At 40.2% G+C, this 15,464-nt stretch overlaps 1 protein-coding gene across 1 annotated transcript; it reads left to right on the plus strand.

Annotated features, from left to right (window-relative positions):
• The first annotated feature begins 577 nt into the window (after positions 1 to 577).
• On the plus strand, positions 578 to 15,275 carry lamp1a (lysosomal associated membrane protein 1a). The gene is made up of 9 exons (XM_072465217.1): positions 578 to 819; positions 8,216 to 8,322; positions 8,898 to 9,117; positions 10,365 to 10,526; positions 11,479 to 11,672; positions 12,676 to 12,801; positions 13,617 to 13,680; positions 13,765 to 13,932; positions 15,074 to 15,275. The coding sequence occupies exons 1-9, from the start codon at positions 765 to 767 to the stop codon at positions 15,211 to 15,213; spliced, it is 1,236 nt and encodes a 411-aa protein (XP_072321318.1). The 5' UTR covers positions 578 to 764; the 3' UTR covers positions 15,214 to 15,275.
• The last annotated feature ends 189 nt before the right edge of the window (positions 15,276 to 15,464 follow it).

Genomic DNA, 15,464 nt, shown 5'->3' on the forward strand with positions numbered 1-15,464 from the left:
ACAATAAGATAATTTAAAAATTGGGTAGGCTATATCACACAACTTACACAACAGGAAATGTGTAACGAAAACTGCATCATCTCAAAAACACTTATTGATCGCTAATTACATATTCATACTACTGTTTTGCAAATGTTAATTCAATATATATTTTTAATGCATGTTTTTAATTGCCATTTCGTTGTTTCGGGTTGTTTTTTCATTTAAATCCCCCGATTCTGGAAATGTATTGCATTGTAGACTAAACATAAAATAAAACATTGCAAAATCAAATATTGCTCAAGTGCAATTTAACTTTTGAGCAGAATAAGATGCAGGAAGTAAGTGCGCTGTACTGTTCATGTATCTATTATATCATCGGTACTGTTACACTTGAGTTCCTGGTTCTGTGTAGGAGCGGTTCAGATAGGGCAGTGTGCAGACTTCAGAGGCGCGTGGAGGGGGCGGAGTCACGTGACAGCGCCGCTCCGCTCGTTCACATGATCACATACATGGCTTAAATCACCCCAGTTGCCAGCCACGAAAAAACTGAACAAAAAAATCTATTAACCGCGCCGGGCTTCGCCATATTATCACAACAAGGGGGAAAAAACTGGATATTGCCATCGCGAAAGGAGCGTAAACAACAGCGCGGTGCGTAACTAGAGCGATGTGCTTGCCGTAGTTTTGTAATATTAAAGTCAAGTGCGTTTTGTGCTCCCACCTGCGCCTCAAGCTACGCAAAACCTCACCGCCGACCAACAAAGATACGCTTTTATTTCACCATGAAGACCGTTCACGCTTGGGCCATGAGTGTTGTCCTCTTGCTCGCGGTGTTTGGTGAGTCTTTTTGCATTGTCTGTGGTCACGTCGTGCGCTCTCTATCGCAGATGATGATGATGAAGCGTCCTGTTGTTTACTGCGCAGTGCAAGAGAACTGTGTCATGGGCAATAAAATGTGTTTGCGGTTTTATTTTTAGCTATATTGCACAGCGTAATTAATTTCACAGATTTTGTGTTAGCATTAAAACATAACAAAGTAAAATAATCATCTTTTTGTAGTCTCAAGTATTTTGTACAGCTATTTTTTTTTTTTAAAACAGTATTACAAAGCGCTTCACACACAACTCGCATAAATAACCTTACGTCATACAGTCATTTAGAATTATAATGGTGCAGGCAAAAATAAAAAGTAGCATAGCATTTTTTTTTAGGTTGTTTAATCAGCAATAAACAAGGGCTGATTACTGTTTATTTTTACCATTTCACCAGTTTGATTCTTGGTTTTGTTTAGATTGATGAGTTTTTATTGCATTCATTTTATTCTATCTGAAGTTCTAGAAGTTTCCAGAAGTCAAAATAACTGTCCTGGTCTGTCCAACACCAGCCTCGATTGTTTATTGTTATTAAATAGTGAAATGTGTTCTCTTTAGTATAAACCCATTATAACAGTTGTATTTGCTGTAGTTGACTTGTTCCTTGTCTAAAAGCCAGTCTAAACCAGAGTGTCTCTCGGATATGGTTTTGAAGGCATCATAGCTTCTGCTGGTTTTATCTGGACATATGTGCTTTAAATGTAGGACACAGAAGACCACATGGTATTTGTGGATTTAACAACTTTTCCTCTTCCAATTTCAACCAATTGATTTTGTTTATTTTGCTCATAGATAACATAAGTATGTCTGTAATAGAAAAAAGGGATGCAAGTGCAAAAATAGTTGCCTGGGATCCAGAATACAAACTATGAAGACTCCGCGTTCCAGGCGAGACAAAAAGTGCAGGGAGAAACTAAAAAGACCTCATAAATGAATACAATAAACATAGAATTATTGATGAGCATAGATTACATTTAAGATAAGGTAATCCTTTATTGTCCCACATGGGGAAATTCCATTGATGCAACGCAGGTAGATACAGAGATAGATACAGAAGAAAAGAACAAATAACTTATAGGAAGTTTGAAAAACACTCTCAGTAGAAGATCTCTTATAAAAATCTTAGGATGTCCGCCGGGATAACAATAAACACAGTGAAGGGAAGAATACTTTAATAATGTTTTTAGAATTCTGAATGCCTTCATTAAATGTAAACAACATATTTTGTTACTACTACTAATACTACTGTAGATTACTTTCACATTTGGTTGCATTATATTACAGAAAATCATGACACAGGATTGAAACAGCTTCATGTTTTCCCTTTTTTTTTCACTGATTAGAGACGGAAAATCAGAGCATTTTTTAAAAAAAAATCTCTAGCAGTGTGCAGTTTGAAGTATAAATTGTGTGATAAAATACCGCAATGAAAGTAACTGTATTCTCACAGTACCAGAATACAGTTACTCCAAACTGAAAATCTGTTTCTGTACATTTGTACGTATTTATGGTAGTTACTCCCCAACTCTGCTGTACAAATTGAATTAAACCAAAACTAAGATAAAACGGAAATATCAAAGATTTCCTAAATGTAATATTATACGTTGAATATTCTACTTTTCCTTTTATTTATACAGGATGTCCAGTCATAAGATTTGCTGGACGAACAACCTGTTTACTTTGTTCTATTACATTCTGTGTCGAAGCAGTTGTAAAGTTTCACATGACCGTGCAATCATAAGGTCAGGACATCCACATCCTGTAGAATGTGTTTAAACCAATTGAATGTGTTTATTATTAATGTTGTTGAATGAGCACAAGTTTGGCCTCGCTATTGTTCAACTGCTTTGCGTGGAGTTCACAAAAGGACCTTTGGCTCTGCTGCTCACGCAGTGTGGGTCTATGCTGGCAAAGTATCAAATGCAGTGGTGTGAAAACGTGTTTGCCCCTTCCTGGTTTCTTTTTTTTTTTTTTGCTTGATTGTCACACTTACATGTTTCAGATCATCAAACAAATGTAACTATTAGTCAAAGACTACACAAGGAAACACAAAATTCAGTTTTTAAATGAAAGCTTTTTATTATTAAGGGAAAACAAAATCCAAACCTATATGACCCTGTATAAAAATGTGTTTGCCCCTCCTGTTAAAACATAACTTAACTGGGGTTTATCATAAATGAGTTAAATCTCTCTCGCCAAACCCAGGCCTTATTACTTCCACACGGGATCTCTATCAAGAAATCATTTAAATAGGACCTGCCTGAAAAAGTGAAGTAGACCAAAAGATCTTCAAAAGCATTCAGAGTTCCAAAGAAATTCAAGAACAAATGAGAAAGAAAGTAATTGAGCCCTATCAGTCTGGAAAAGGTTATAAAGCCGTTCCTAAACCTTTGGAACTCCAGCGAACCACAATGAGAGCCATTATCCACAAATGACGAAAACATGGAACAGTGGGGAACTTTCCCAGGAGTGGGCAGCCGACCAAAATTACCCCAAGAGCAAAGCAACGACTCATCCAAGAAGTCACAGAAGACCCCACAAATATATACAATGAACATGACTCCACCATAAGAAAGATACTGGGAGGAAATGGCCTGCATGGGAGAGTATCTAAGACAAAAAACACTACTGAGCAAAAAGGACATTAAGGCTTGTCTCAATTTTGCATCTTTATGATTGCTGTGATAAATGGAACGATGGCAAGGCAAGTTTATTTGTAGAGCACAATCCGTACACAAGGCCATTCAAATTGCTTCACACAACAGGAAAATTGCATTAAAATCACAGGGAGATGACAGAAATCACAAAACAGTTCAAGACATAAAAGAGAAGAGTGCAAAGAAAGTCATTTCAGTCACATGCACTGCTAAACAAAACTGTTTAGAGCTTGGATTTGAACATTGCCAGAGTAGAGGATTGTCTCACATCTTCAGGAAGACTGTTCCAGATTTTAGCTCCATAAAACTTAAACAAAGATTCCCCATGTTTAGTCCTGGCTCTGGCACCAGCAGGAGGCCGGTCCATGTTTAGTCCTGGCTCTGGCACCAGCAGCTGGCCGGTCCATGTTTAGTCCTGACTCTGGCACCAGCAGGAGGCTGGTCCCGGAGGTCCTCTGAGTCTGAGATGTTTCATATGGCAATAACATGTCCGAGATGTACTTTGGTTCTAGGCCATGGAGAAACTTGTACACAAGCAAAGCGGCTTTAAAGTCTATTCTCTGAGCCACAGGAGCCAGTGCAGAGACCTGAGAACAGGACTAATGTGATGGTACTTCCTGGTTCTAGTCAGGACATGAACAGCGTTCTGGATGTACTGCAGCTGTTTTACAGCTGGTTTGGAGAGGACAGTGAGCAGGCCGTTACAGTAGTCTAATCTACTGGAGACAAACGCACGGATAAGTCTCTCCAAGTCTGGTTTAGACACTATACTTTTGATTTTGGCAATGTTTTTTTAGATGGTAAAAAGCTGCTGATGTTATTGATTTCAATTGATTTTTAAAATTCAAGTCTGAGTCCATTATTACCCCCAGATCTCTAACTTGATTTGTAGGTTTTAGAGCGAGACTCTGGAGGTGACTGCTAACACTTTCTCTTTTGTTTCTGTGGGTCAAAGACAATGAGAAAGTTGTTTTGCTTCCACACACTGATCTGTAGGATGCAGTGACAGAGGGAATTCACTGGTCCATATTCACCTGCCGTCAGTGAAACATAGATCTGACTCGTCTATATCATTGTGATAGGACACATTTTCACTGCGTATCAACTGACCTAATGGCAGCATGTAGAGGTTGAACAGAAGGGGACCCAGGACTGACCCTTGGGGCACCCCACAGGTCAGGGCCATGTGGTCTGAGACAGTTACCAATTTCAACAAAGCACTTCCTGTCTTAGACTTTAACCAGTTTAGGGCGGTGCCAGTGATGCCCACCCAGTCCTCTAGTCTCTGAAAGAGGATCCCATGATCGACAGTGTCAAAAGTAGCACTCAGATCTAAAATGAATTCAACTGTCTACCAAAAAAATACAGAACCACTGCGTCACATTTCAACCAATACAGGAATAAATCATACAGTTTGTATTGCTCAAAAATACAGTAGAAACAGGGATTCTATTTGCTTAATCTCCATGGTGACAAGCAGGAAATTAAATGCAAAAATGTTGGCAATCAAAGTAGCTGGAGGTAAATGTACATGCTGCACTTACACAACTGATTTTTTTAATGTTAAGATTAGGGATGTGCAAATCAATTCTAAATATTGATACTTTCGATACCAGCCATGTCATCATAAAATGTACAAACACGCAACAAACATGTTTAAGATAAGATATATTATTAGACATTAACACACGTAACATTATCCATAGATGCTTATAGTTCTAAGATTATTGACATCTCATATAAAGACTTTAGTTGTTCAAAATCAAATGGTCACATTTATATAGCGCTTTTCTACCATCAAGGTACTCAAAGCGCTTTGCATCAAGGAACCAGTCACCCATTCACTCACACATTCACACCCAGATGTTCACAGACACTGGGGGCGAGTTGGGTTAAGTGTCTTGCCCAAGGACACAACGACAGTATTCACATGAGGCAGCTGCGATCGCACCACCAACGCCAACCTGCGTGCCAGTGGATCTGACCGCTCTGACCGAGCGGGAAGTCGAGCCGCCGACCTTTGGGTCAGAAGACAAGCACTCTACCACTGAGCTACAGCCGCCCCATTGTTGTGAATATTCAGATGTGTTATAGCCTTAATAAGTTCTAAAGTGTCTATAATTCGATAAATAAAATAAAATGCCCTGCGCAAGAGCCTGGGATTCTGACGTCACATCACATTTTAAACCAATGAAGGTTTTAAGATGCTAAATACTAAACTCAGCATTCATTCAGAAGTATTCTGTTTTTATAGAGTGATAGATGTGTTGGCTCGGCTTTTTATCAGGTTGTTCCAGCTTTTTTGTCTACTTTTTTCCAATGTTTTGGCAATGTGGCTCTATGGACCAACAACGGTCATTAGTTGACGTTCCATTCCGAGCTCCATAAGAAATGATGAGATCTAGGTATTTATATTCTATTTTATTTCTTTGTTTATTTGACAGGGACAGTGTACGTTAATAACATTATTGTAAATGTACCTGGAAGGCTATTTTTCATCCGTTGTCCCTGGACAGTTGATAAAATTGTCTCCCTAAAAATAGCATTTATTAACAACAATGATCTAATATGAAGCTACATCAGTGAAAGCAGAAAATACATTAAAGCCTAAAATGAAATTACAGTGTGCAATAGAGAAACAAATACAGAAATGTTAAAGATTATCCATCCATCCATCCTCTCCCGCTTTATCCGGGGCCGGGTCGCGGGGGCAGCAGTCTGAGCAGGGACTCCCAGACGTCCTTCTCCCCAGACACTTCCTCCAACTCCTCCGGGTGGATCCCGAGGCGTTCCCAGGCCACCCGAGAGACATAGTCTCTCCAGCATGTCCTGGGTCTTCCCCGGGGCCTCTTCCCGGTGGGACATGCCTGAAACACCTCCCGAGGGAGGCGCCCAGGAGGAATCCGGAACAGATGCCCGAGCCACCTCAGCTGGCTCCTCTCGACGTGGAGGAGCAGCGGCTCTACTCAGTGCAGCCGCTGCACCGATCCGCCTGTCGATCTCACGCTCCATCCTTCCCTCACTCGTGAACAAGACCCCGAGATACTTGAACTCCTCCACTTGGGGCAATGACTCCCCACCTTTTTCCGGTCAAGAACCATGGCCTCGGATTTGGAGGTGCTGATTCTCATTCCAGCCGCTTCACACTCGGCTGCAAACCGTCCCAGTGCATGCTGCAGGTCCGGGTTTGATGGAGCCATCAGGACAACATCGTCTGCGAACAGCAGAGATGGAATCCTGTGGTCCCCAAACCGGACACCCTCCGATCCCTGACTGCGCCTAGAAATTCTGTCCATAAAAATTATGAACAGAACCGGTGACAAAGGGCAGCCCTGGCAGAGTCCAACATGCACTGGGAACAGGTCTGACTTACTGCCGGCAATGCGAACACAGCTCCTGCTCTGGTCATACAGGGACCGGACAGCCCTGAGCAAAGGGCCCCGGACCCCGTACTCTCGGAGCACCCCCCAAAGGACACCCCGAGGGACACGATCGAAAGCCTTCTCCAGATCCACAAAGCACATGTGGACTGGTTGGGCAAACTCCCATGAACCCTCGAGCACCCGATGGAGGGTATAGAGCTGGTCCAGTGTTCCACGACCGGGACGAAAACCACTCTGCTCCTCTTGAATCCGAGGTTCGACTATTGTTCGGATTCTCCTCTCCAGTACCTTGGAATAGACCTTATAGGGTGAGGAGTGTGATCCCTCTGTAGTTGGAACAAAGGGACCACCACCCCGGTCTGCCAGTCCAGAGGCACGGTCCCCGACCGCCACGCGATGTTGCAGAGACGTGTCAACCAAGACCTACAAGTCCTACAACATCCATATACTTTAGGTACTCAGGGCGGATCTCATCCACCCCCGGAGCCCTGCCACCGAGGAGTTTGCGAACAACCTCAGTCTTAGTGTTTTTTTAATCTAATATCTTCTTTTTTTGTATAATGACTCTATTGATTTTAGTGAGGTTATGTTTGCCTGTGACCATGTGGTTACACACTGTGTTATGTGGGACATCAGCATTGAATGCATGAATAATCTGGCTGACTAGAGTACCACAGCAGAGGAAGTGTTTGTTTGACAGACGCTGCAGACTTCCTTTACAATCAATAACTGACAATAATATTGAGACAATTAAAGAGAAGTCATTGTGACCGTTTGACAGAGTTATGTAATTAGTGCTGAAATAAGTTAATGTGTGGAGAATGGGAAGAGGCGGGCATTTATCGAAATTTAGCTCATATTGTGAATGTTGTTTTGTAGATATGCAAAATTTGAACACCGGGTTCATCGTTTATAGTGAAAAATACACTACACAAAGAATTATTTAAAAAATAATAAAAAAATGTTCATATTGTCTAATCATTAAACCTCGACAAATACGTTTAAAGACAGGTTTTAACAGCTGGATTGACATAATATACATTTTTGTGTAGTACTTCCACAGGTCTTTTAACAATACATGTGAAGTTGTGTCCTGTTCTAAACTACAGGATGCAGTTTTAATAGTTTTCGTTTATCTCATGCTGATAGTACATAAAAGCAAACTGGAGACCTCTTGTGGAAACCTGTTGCACTGCTGTTTTTACATCACATGACATGGGGAAAACTAAATCTATATATTGTTATGCTTAAGCTTAGTTAATTGTTAAATGTTGTCTTCCTGTCTCGTTCCTAATTGTCTAAAGTTGTATGTTTTTCACAGGTGGAATTCAGGCAGTGACTCTTGAAGTGAGAGAAGGAAACTCAACATGTATCAAGGCCGACCTTTCTGCACTTTTCTCCATCACATACAACACCTCCAGCAGCGAGGTAATGCTCTCACTTTTAGTACTTTACTTACTATTAGTACTAGGGATGTCACAAGTTCAAATTTCAGTGTAAAGATTATTTGTGATTCCTGACAATAAAATCTAAAATGTTCTCCCCTTCTTGTTTTCTTTCACATATTGCTCAATTTGACATAAACAGCAAGATAAAAAGCAATTTAAATTCAGGTTTACTTTTTTGAGGAAAGGGTGAACAGCAAATACTTTTTGCTGATAAAATCATTACATTTATTTTAATTTCACTAAAAAAAAATACATATTTTGTTGGACAATGTTCACTGTTCATTTCTATTAATTTAATTGAAAAACATAAAATGTCATGATTATATATTTTTTTGAATTTCGATTATTGTGACCTAATTAATCACCATTATCAATTATCAAACCTAATCATCTTGACCCTTATATCTGACTTTTGACAAGTATAACATAACACCTAAAACCCCCAACAATGTTGTATTTGTCATGGTTAACTCAAAAGAGCTGTTGGTGTGACAGAAAGGGTGAGACATAAAACAAAGCGTTTGAACTAACATAAAGAGTATTTTGTGGTCACAGCGGTCAGCAGTGTTGGAGCTGCCTGGCTCGGCCACAGTGGACCCCAGCAGCAGCTCGTGTGGGTCTGAGAGCAGCCCGCCGTGGCTCGTGGCGGTGTTCGGCTCAGGACACGCTCTGGGCCTCAGCTTCTCCTCAAACAGCAGCATGTACAGCGTCACAAACCTCACTCTCCAGTACAACCTCAGTGATGCCACGGTTTTCCCCGAGGCCAACAGCTCAGGTGAGAGGCAGCGGACTATTGTGACGTTTACCAGGCTCTGGTCAGTGAGTTGTTGTGTTAAAGCTTGGCTCATTCGTAAAACACACTCTCAAAGATCACATTCTTTAAAGCAACTCTAACATGCCCTGAAGAAGGCCTGACAGAGCTCAAACATGTTGGTGCATTTTTTAATTTACATTGTTGTTTTTGTCTGCTCATTTAACATCATTGGCTAACTATAATCTTTATTTTGGAACAAAGAAATTCAAGCGCCGATCTCTAAAGAGCACCTGACTCACTGGTTCCTATTTTAATACACCTTCACATCCATGAGGCGCTCCCCGACGTTATTTTAACCTGTTACTATGAGTTGGGCCCTCAGACTTTTTCTTAATTTACTCCTTTTCGTCCACATGTAATAAAAGGAAACTATCAGCTGCTGAACGTGTTAAATATGAAAATAAAGCAGCAATAAAGGATTATCTTATCTTATCTTATCTTAATAAACCCACAAATTGAAAAAAATTACCTAAAACTAATTTTACTCAAATTAGCTTCAGTTTTCAAAGCTTGTCAAAACCCAATAAATGCACTAACTAGTGTCAATCAATGCCTCCTCCAGACACCAGCTTCACTGCTCTTTATAAATTTTTCAAATCCAGGCGGAATTTGAAATCTGATCTTCCTCTGTGCAGTTTCCATTTATAATAGAGTAAATCAGACACCAGAGGCCCAAATGACAGAGGACCAGCTTCACAAGACAATTGTTTCTGCTCCAAAGGGTTCAAGAACAGCTTCAGTTTGAAATGTGAATAATTTTAGTCAGGTATTTTGGGAAACATAATGATTGTTCAATAAGTTGCTAAAGACATCGTCCAGACTATGGTCAATACGGTTATTAAATTACAGTTACAATTAAGTATCTCTTATCTTCGGATTATTCTCTAAATACTTTTACAAACCAAATACAGAGTAAATAAAAGTGTTACAATACCAACATTTACAACTAAGGAAAAGGCTAGTTGATAATAATTTCAATGTGGTAATAAAAAATATATATTTACATAATTTTGTTTTTAAAAAAAGTTGCATTCATATTACAATGAAGTATTATATATATTGTGAAGTAGATACTTGAAAACCATTCAAAAACTATTCCAGACAGGTATTTTCGACAGAATTGAAACCTAGAAATCTAGTTTGGATAGTAGTTTTGGCATTTTCATACTCCCCGTTTCATCAATGAGACGACTCTTGTGTTGCTTCAGACGTGGTGACGGTGGTGTCGGCATCGGTCGGGATCTGGGCTCCGGTGAACACCACGTATCGATGTTTGAGCAGCGCCACGTTCAGACTCGACACAGCAAACCTCACCTTGTCCAACGTGAGGCTGCAGGCTTTCATGAGCGGCAACGACCTCAGTCCAAACGGTAAACAAGACAGTTAAACACACGTATGAGAAAACAGACAATTTGTGCCTGTCAAAGGCTGACGATTAAGAAATTCAGGTCTTTTGAATGGAGAAAAATAATTGAAAAACAGAAGTAAATCTTTGTGTTCATTATATCCTAACACATTAAAGACTAGTTGGTAAATGAAGAGTTTCCAAATGCTTGTTCCAAGTAGGGATGACACGATATCAAAGTTTTATGATTATTGATACCAAACAACAGTGAAAACATGAATTCAGTTTCTTTCACATTGTCTCCATAGATCATTAGTATTTAACCAGCTTTATGAAGTAAACCTGCAGATCGATAGATAGAAATAACTTCTGAAACTCTCAGATTTATAATGTTTTGTTGTTACAATGATTTAGCTTGACACTTTTAGTTCCAAAAATTGATTAATAGATAAGTTGTGCCCAATAATCCGTTTGAAGTATAATGAAATGTAAAAACTAAACACTTTTAAGGACATTTGTTGTTGAGAAGCCAGGGAAAAGTAAGTCCTATTGTACAAGAGAGTCATTCATATGAATATGTTGAGAACAGCTAAGAATGATATTGTATAATGTGAAATTTGTTATGCTATAGTTATTGTTGCTTAATATTATTTGATTTAATTACGGGGCCTATCCATATGAATCAGGATCTGGCAAACAGTTTGTCTTCTGTCTGTTTGAACAAAATGAATTACGATCAAAATAGCCTCAAAAGGTTGTGTAATTATTGTTGTCTTTGGAAAGGCCTATACTAGGATTAGTATTCCAAGTTTGTGAAACCAATCCCTAAAAAGATATTAACAGGTTCATAGTTTCAAGACTTGAATTACCCGTCATAATACTCTATCTGGATTAGAACATAAATGCCACTTTCTTACACCATAAACTGACAAAGCAAAGAGAAGAAACCAGAATAACCTTGTTCTTGTTTTTGTCAGAGAGTGTGTGCTTAGCGGACCAGGCCTCAACTCCTGCGCCGCCCCGCCCGACCACCATAGCCCCGGTGCCCGTCCCGACCCCAGCGGGACCCCCAGAGCGCGGCAACTATAACATCACCCAGAACGGCACGGTGTGTCTGCTGGCGCACATGGGGCTGCAGCTCAACGTGACCCACACAGACGCTCAGAATAAGGTCAGACAGAGGGACGACGTATAGCCACGGTTACCATAGCGGCTCAAAACAAACGGTATACAATTTCAACTCTGAAATCCCTCAAAAGCCCCCAAAATGTTGCTTGTAAACAGAAAACTGAAATCTATGAATACCAACACTGCAACTGTGTTTATTATGATTGTGATTATTTGAGCTAATTGGTTACTGGGACAATTCACTTTTTCGATTAGTATGTGATTTTTTTTACTATGATGAAGCTTAAAGGTGGAATGGACAATTTTTTTCAGCAAATTTTTTATCATATTTCCTCGTGGCGTGGATAAATCATTTGTCCTTCCACGTATTAATCATAAAACGCTCACCTGTAGCCGCGCGCGGTTCGTCCCCACGTTTCCGCGTGCCTAAGCGCATGGATCTATCATAATATAGTTCCCTCAGTTCCCTCGTGTGTGTTGTATCGGTCCGCACGGGGGAGTGCGCATGCGCACTTCCGCCTGCGTTCTCAAATCGCCGAAAAATCGTCCATTGCGCCTTTAATTGTGCCACTCGAGGACATCTTGAAAGTACACTTCCAGACAAAATTTGTTTTTAATCATAACTTGCATGTTTCCTGATACAAATATGCTCGGCCCTTGTCATAAAACCTCTTCTCTAAGCACATCTCTAGAGGATAATGATTGATCACTATATTACGGTATTTGTTTCAGCACAATCAGCCACAGTTCTGCAACTACAATTTTTTTGCTCACTGGTCGCTGTGTATAAATGTTATGAGCCATTTTGCATTGTCACTAGTCACATAATTCACATACAAACTACTATTCAAAATGGACAGGTTTGTGCGTTTAGATTTGAGTTTTTACAGCCTCTTTAAAGTCGCGTTTTGCTCCAGAACTCAAACGTAATGTGGATAAAACTCGTGAAGAAAACCATTACAGAAAATTCTGTGTGTGTCTGCACCAAAAAAGTGAAAAGTTGTAAAAAACAACACGCACAAATGTATTCTTTTTTCCCCTTTCAGACGGTTCAGGACGTGGTGAACGTGAACCCAGACCTGACCAGTGCATCTGGATCCTGTGAAGCCAACAACACCATTCTGGTCCTCACTCTAGAGCAGAGCACCACGCTGACCTTCAACTTCACTCTGGTCAGTCCTCTCTGTAAATAAAACAATTACCTGAGACACACGATTCATCCTCAGCATTTGACAAAGACAGTGCATTTAATAAACATGGCGCTGACGATGGCAAAAAACCTTTTCTGATTCTGACACAGGCGTGGAGGCTGAGGCTTATTTCACTCCATCGTTTCGTTTAGCAGCGTTCACACACAACATCAAACGTGGGACTAGACCGGGACTCGACCGGGACTCGACCGGGACTCGACCGGGACTCGACCGGGACTCGACCGGGACTCGACCGGGACTCGACCGGGACTCGACCGGGACTCGACCGGGACTCGACCGGGACGGGACTAGACCGGGGACTAGACCGGGACTAGATAAAATATGATAACCTTTATTTGTCCCACAATGGGGAAATTCCAGTGTTGCAACACAGATTAGGCACAGAAGTATAGTAATAAAAAAAACAGATAACTTAAACAGATAAAACCTTGTACTCTGAATAACACTGGTATTACAGCTGGGACTAGAAAGGGACTAGTAGATATTAGCTTCAGTAGTTTTATTCTATTATTACTTTTCTGCTCATGTTTTTCCAGGTTTACTGTGATTCTTTATGATTCGGCTTTAGGATTATTATTGAGGATAAAGGGATTTTCAATATTACTGTTGATTTTTTTATGTAACAAGATATAGCACTAAACTAGGCCTAGACCAGACCAGGACTAAACCACTCAACTCTGAACACATCGCTTAAATATTTTGACAATGTTTGAGGTAAAAGTTCCTATTATAGTACCATATTGTTGAAAAGTATTTATCTTCTTTTGTGTCCACAGAACTCGACTGCCAGCAAGTACCACCTCAGCGGAGTGAGTCTGGCAAACTGGCCTAACTTTCCTGGTATGAACTCTTACAAACTCTATGAGCCTTTAATTCTGTTGCTGTTAAAATAAAGCTGAATTCCACCTCTCTCCTCATCCTCAGCAAACTCCTCAATTGGGAACGGCAGTCTGAACTACCTGCGGAGTTCGCTTGGCCATTCGTACATGTGCAACGCCGAGCAGACGCTGGTCGTTTTACCAATATTTTCAATAAACACGTTCAAGCTGCAGGTCCAGCCTTTCGGAGTCACAACCACACAGTTTGCTTCAGGTAACGTGCATCTGTTGTACTGGCCACACACAAACTGTACTCTAAATACTGTCTATGGGGAACACAGCTTTTCACTGAATCTCTTTATTTATCGTTAACTTATACACCATCTGACTTCTTAACTGTATTCTCTGCATCCTTATATATTCATAAAAGGACTGCAACTAATGATCAAATTAGTTGGTAGAAATGGTTTTAGTTGTCAAAAGAGTAGATCTATTGTCAAAAGAGTAGATCTATTGTCAAAAGAGTAGATCTATTGTCAAAAGAGTAGATCTATTGTGTAAGAGTCGATCTATTGTGTAAAGTAAAGCCTTTTTAATTCGCATCGACCTTAAAGGGACTATTCAAGCTTTAAACAGCTCAAAAATGTACTATTGCAAAGCACTGTATGTCGGTGTCTCCCATTGGCCCTCAGCCGCCTTCAGCTCTTCGCGTTTTCTAACCAACACATCCACGAAACATCTCCTCAGATTTTAACACTCTATAATATAGTGACACTTTATTTTGTACAGTCTGTTTTGACTTAGTTTTTTTGTTTTGCATTTTGTATTACCTTGATTTTTATTGTTAAGCACTTTGGTCACTTTGAGTGTTGTAAAGGGCTCTATACATAAAGGGTGATTGATTGCTTTCAAAACATTTAATAAAGTTTAAAGACAGTTAATATATTGAACTATACTGTATATACACTGATTGAAGTAATGATGATAAATAATATTTATATATTATTTAGCAAAACCACAAAACATTTTGATTCAGTTTGTCTCAATGTATTGGTCTGTTCATGGTCCAGATGACAATTATGACTGTATCCAAGTTACAGCAGATGTGATTAATCATTGCAGCCCTAATTTCTCTAGTCTAGTCTACAGTAAACATTTAAATCATCTGTTTTCTTTGACATCATCTACACAATAGAACTTCTCGGGCACTCATTGGCGACACAGTGGCTGAGTAACTAGCACTTCACAACAAGAAGATCGCTCGTTCAACTCAGGCTTTTCTGTGTCGAGTTTGCCTGTTAAAAAAGTAAACTTATTCCCAATCATACACACTTCTATTGTGCCTTTGTCTGTTGTCTTTTATCTTGTCACTCTTCTGCAGTGGTTTGACATGTCCTCTCCTCATCCTCTTGCAGCGGAGGAGTGTCAGATTGACCAGGATCAGATGCTCATCCCGATAATCGTGGGAGCAGCTTTGGCCGGCCTGGTCATGATCGTGCTCGTCGCGTACCTGATCGGCCGCAAGAGAAGTCACGCTGGATACCAGACCATCTGAGACTTTACCAAACACTGACTGACACTTCAAAAGAGCAACAAGTCGACTGAAGCAGGTTTTACGGGCGGGAGGCGTCACTGCTGCTGGCTGACATTTCCTGATGTGTGTATAGTATATTTTGTATGACGCTCAAATGGACTTCTTTACCTTAATCAAGGGTTTGCAAAGTCATGTTTTGGTTTGCAGTGTTTTCTCTGTTGATTTTACTGAGTTTTAACAATTCAAGAGTTTATTTTTCCTTAACAGAGTAC

This window comes from Eucyclogobius newberryi, unplaced genomic scaffold, assembly GCF_026437365.1.
Source record: "Eucyclogobius newberryi isolate DKJ021-1_F unplaced genomic scaffold, fEucNew1.0.hap1 SCAF_5, whole genome shotgun sequence".
In the NCBI taxonomy this organism is placed as follows: Eukaryota; Metazoa; Chordata; class Actinopteri; order Gobiiformes; family Gobiidae; genus Eucyclogobius; species Eucyclogobius newberryi.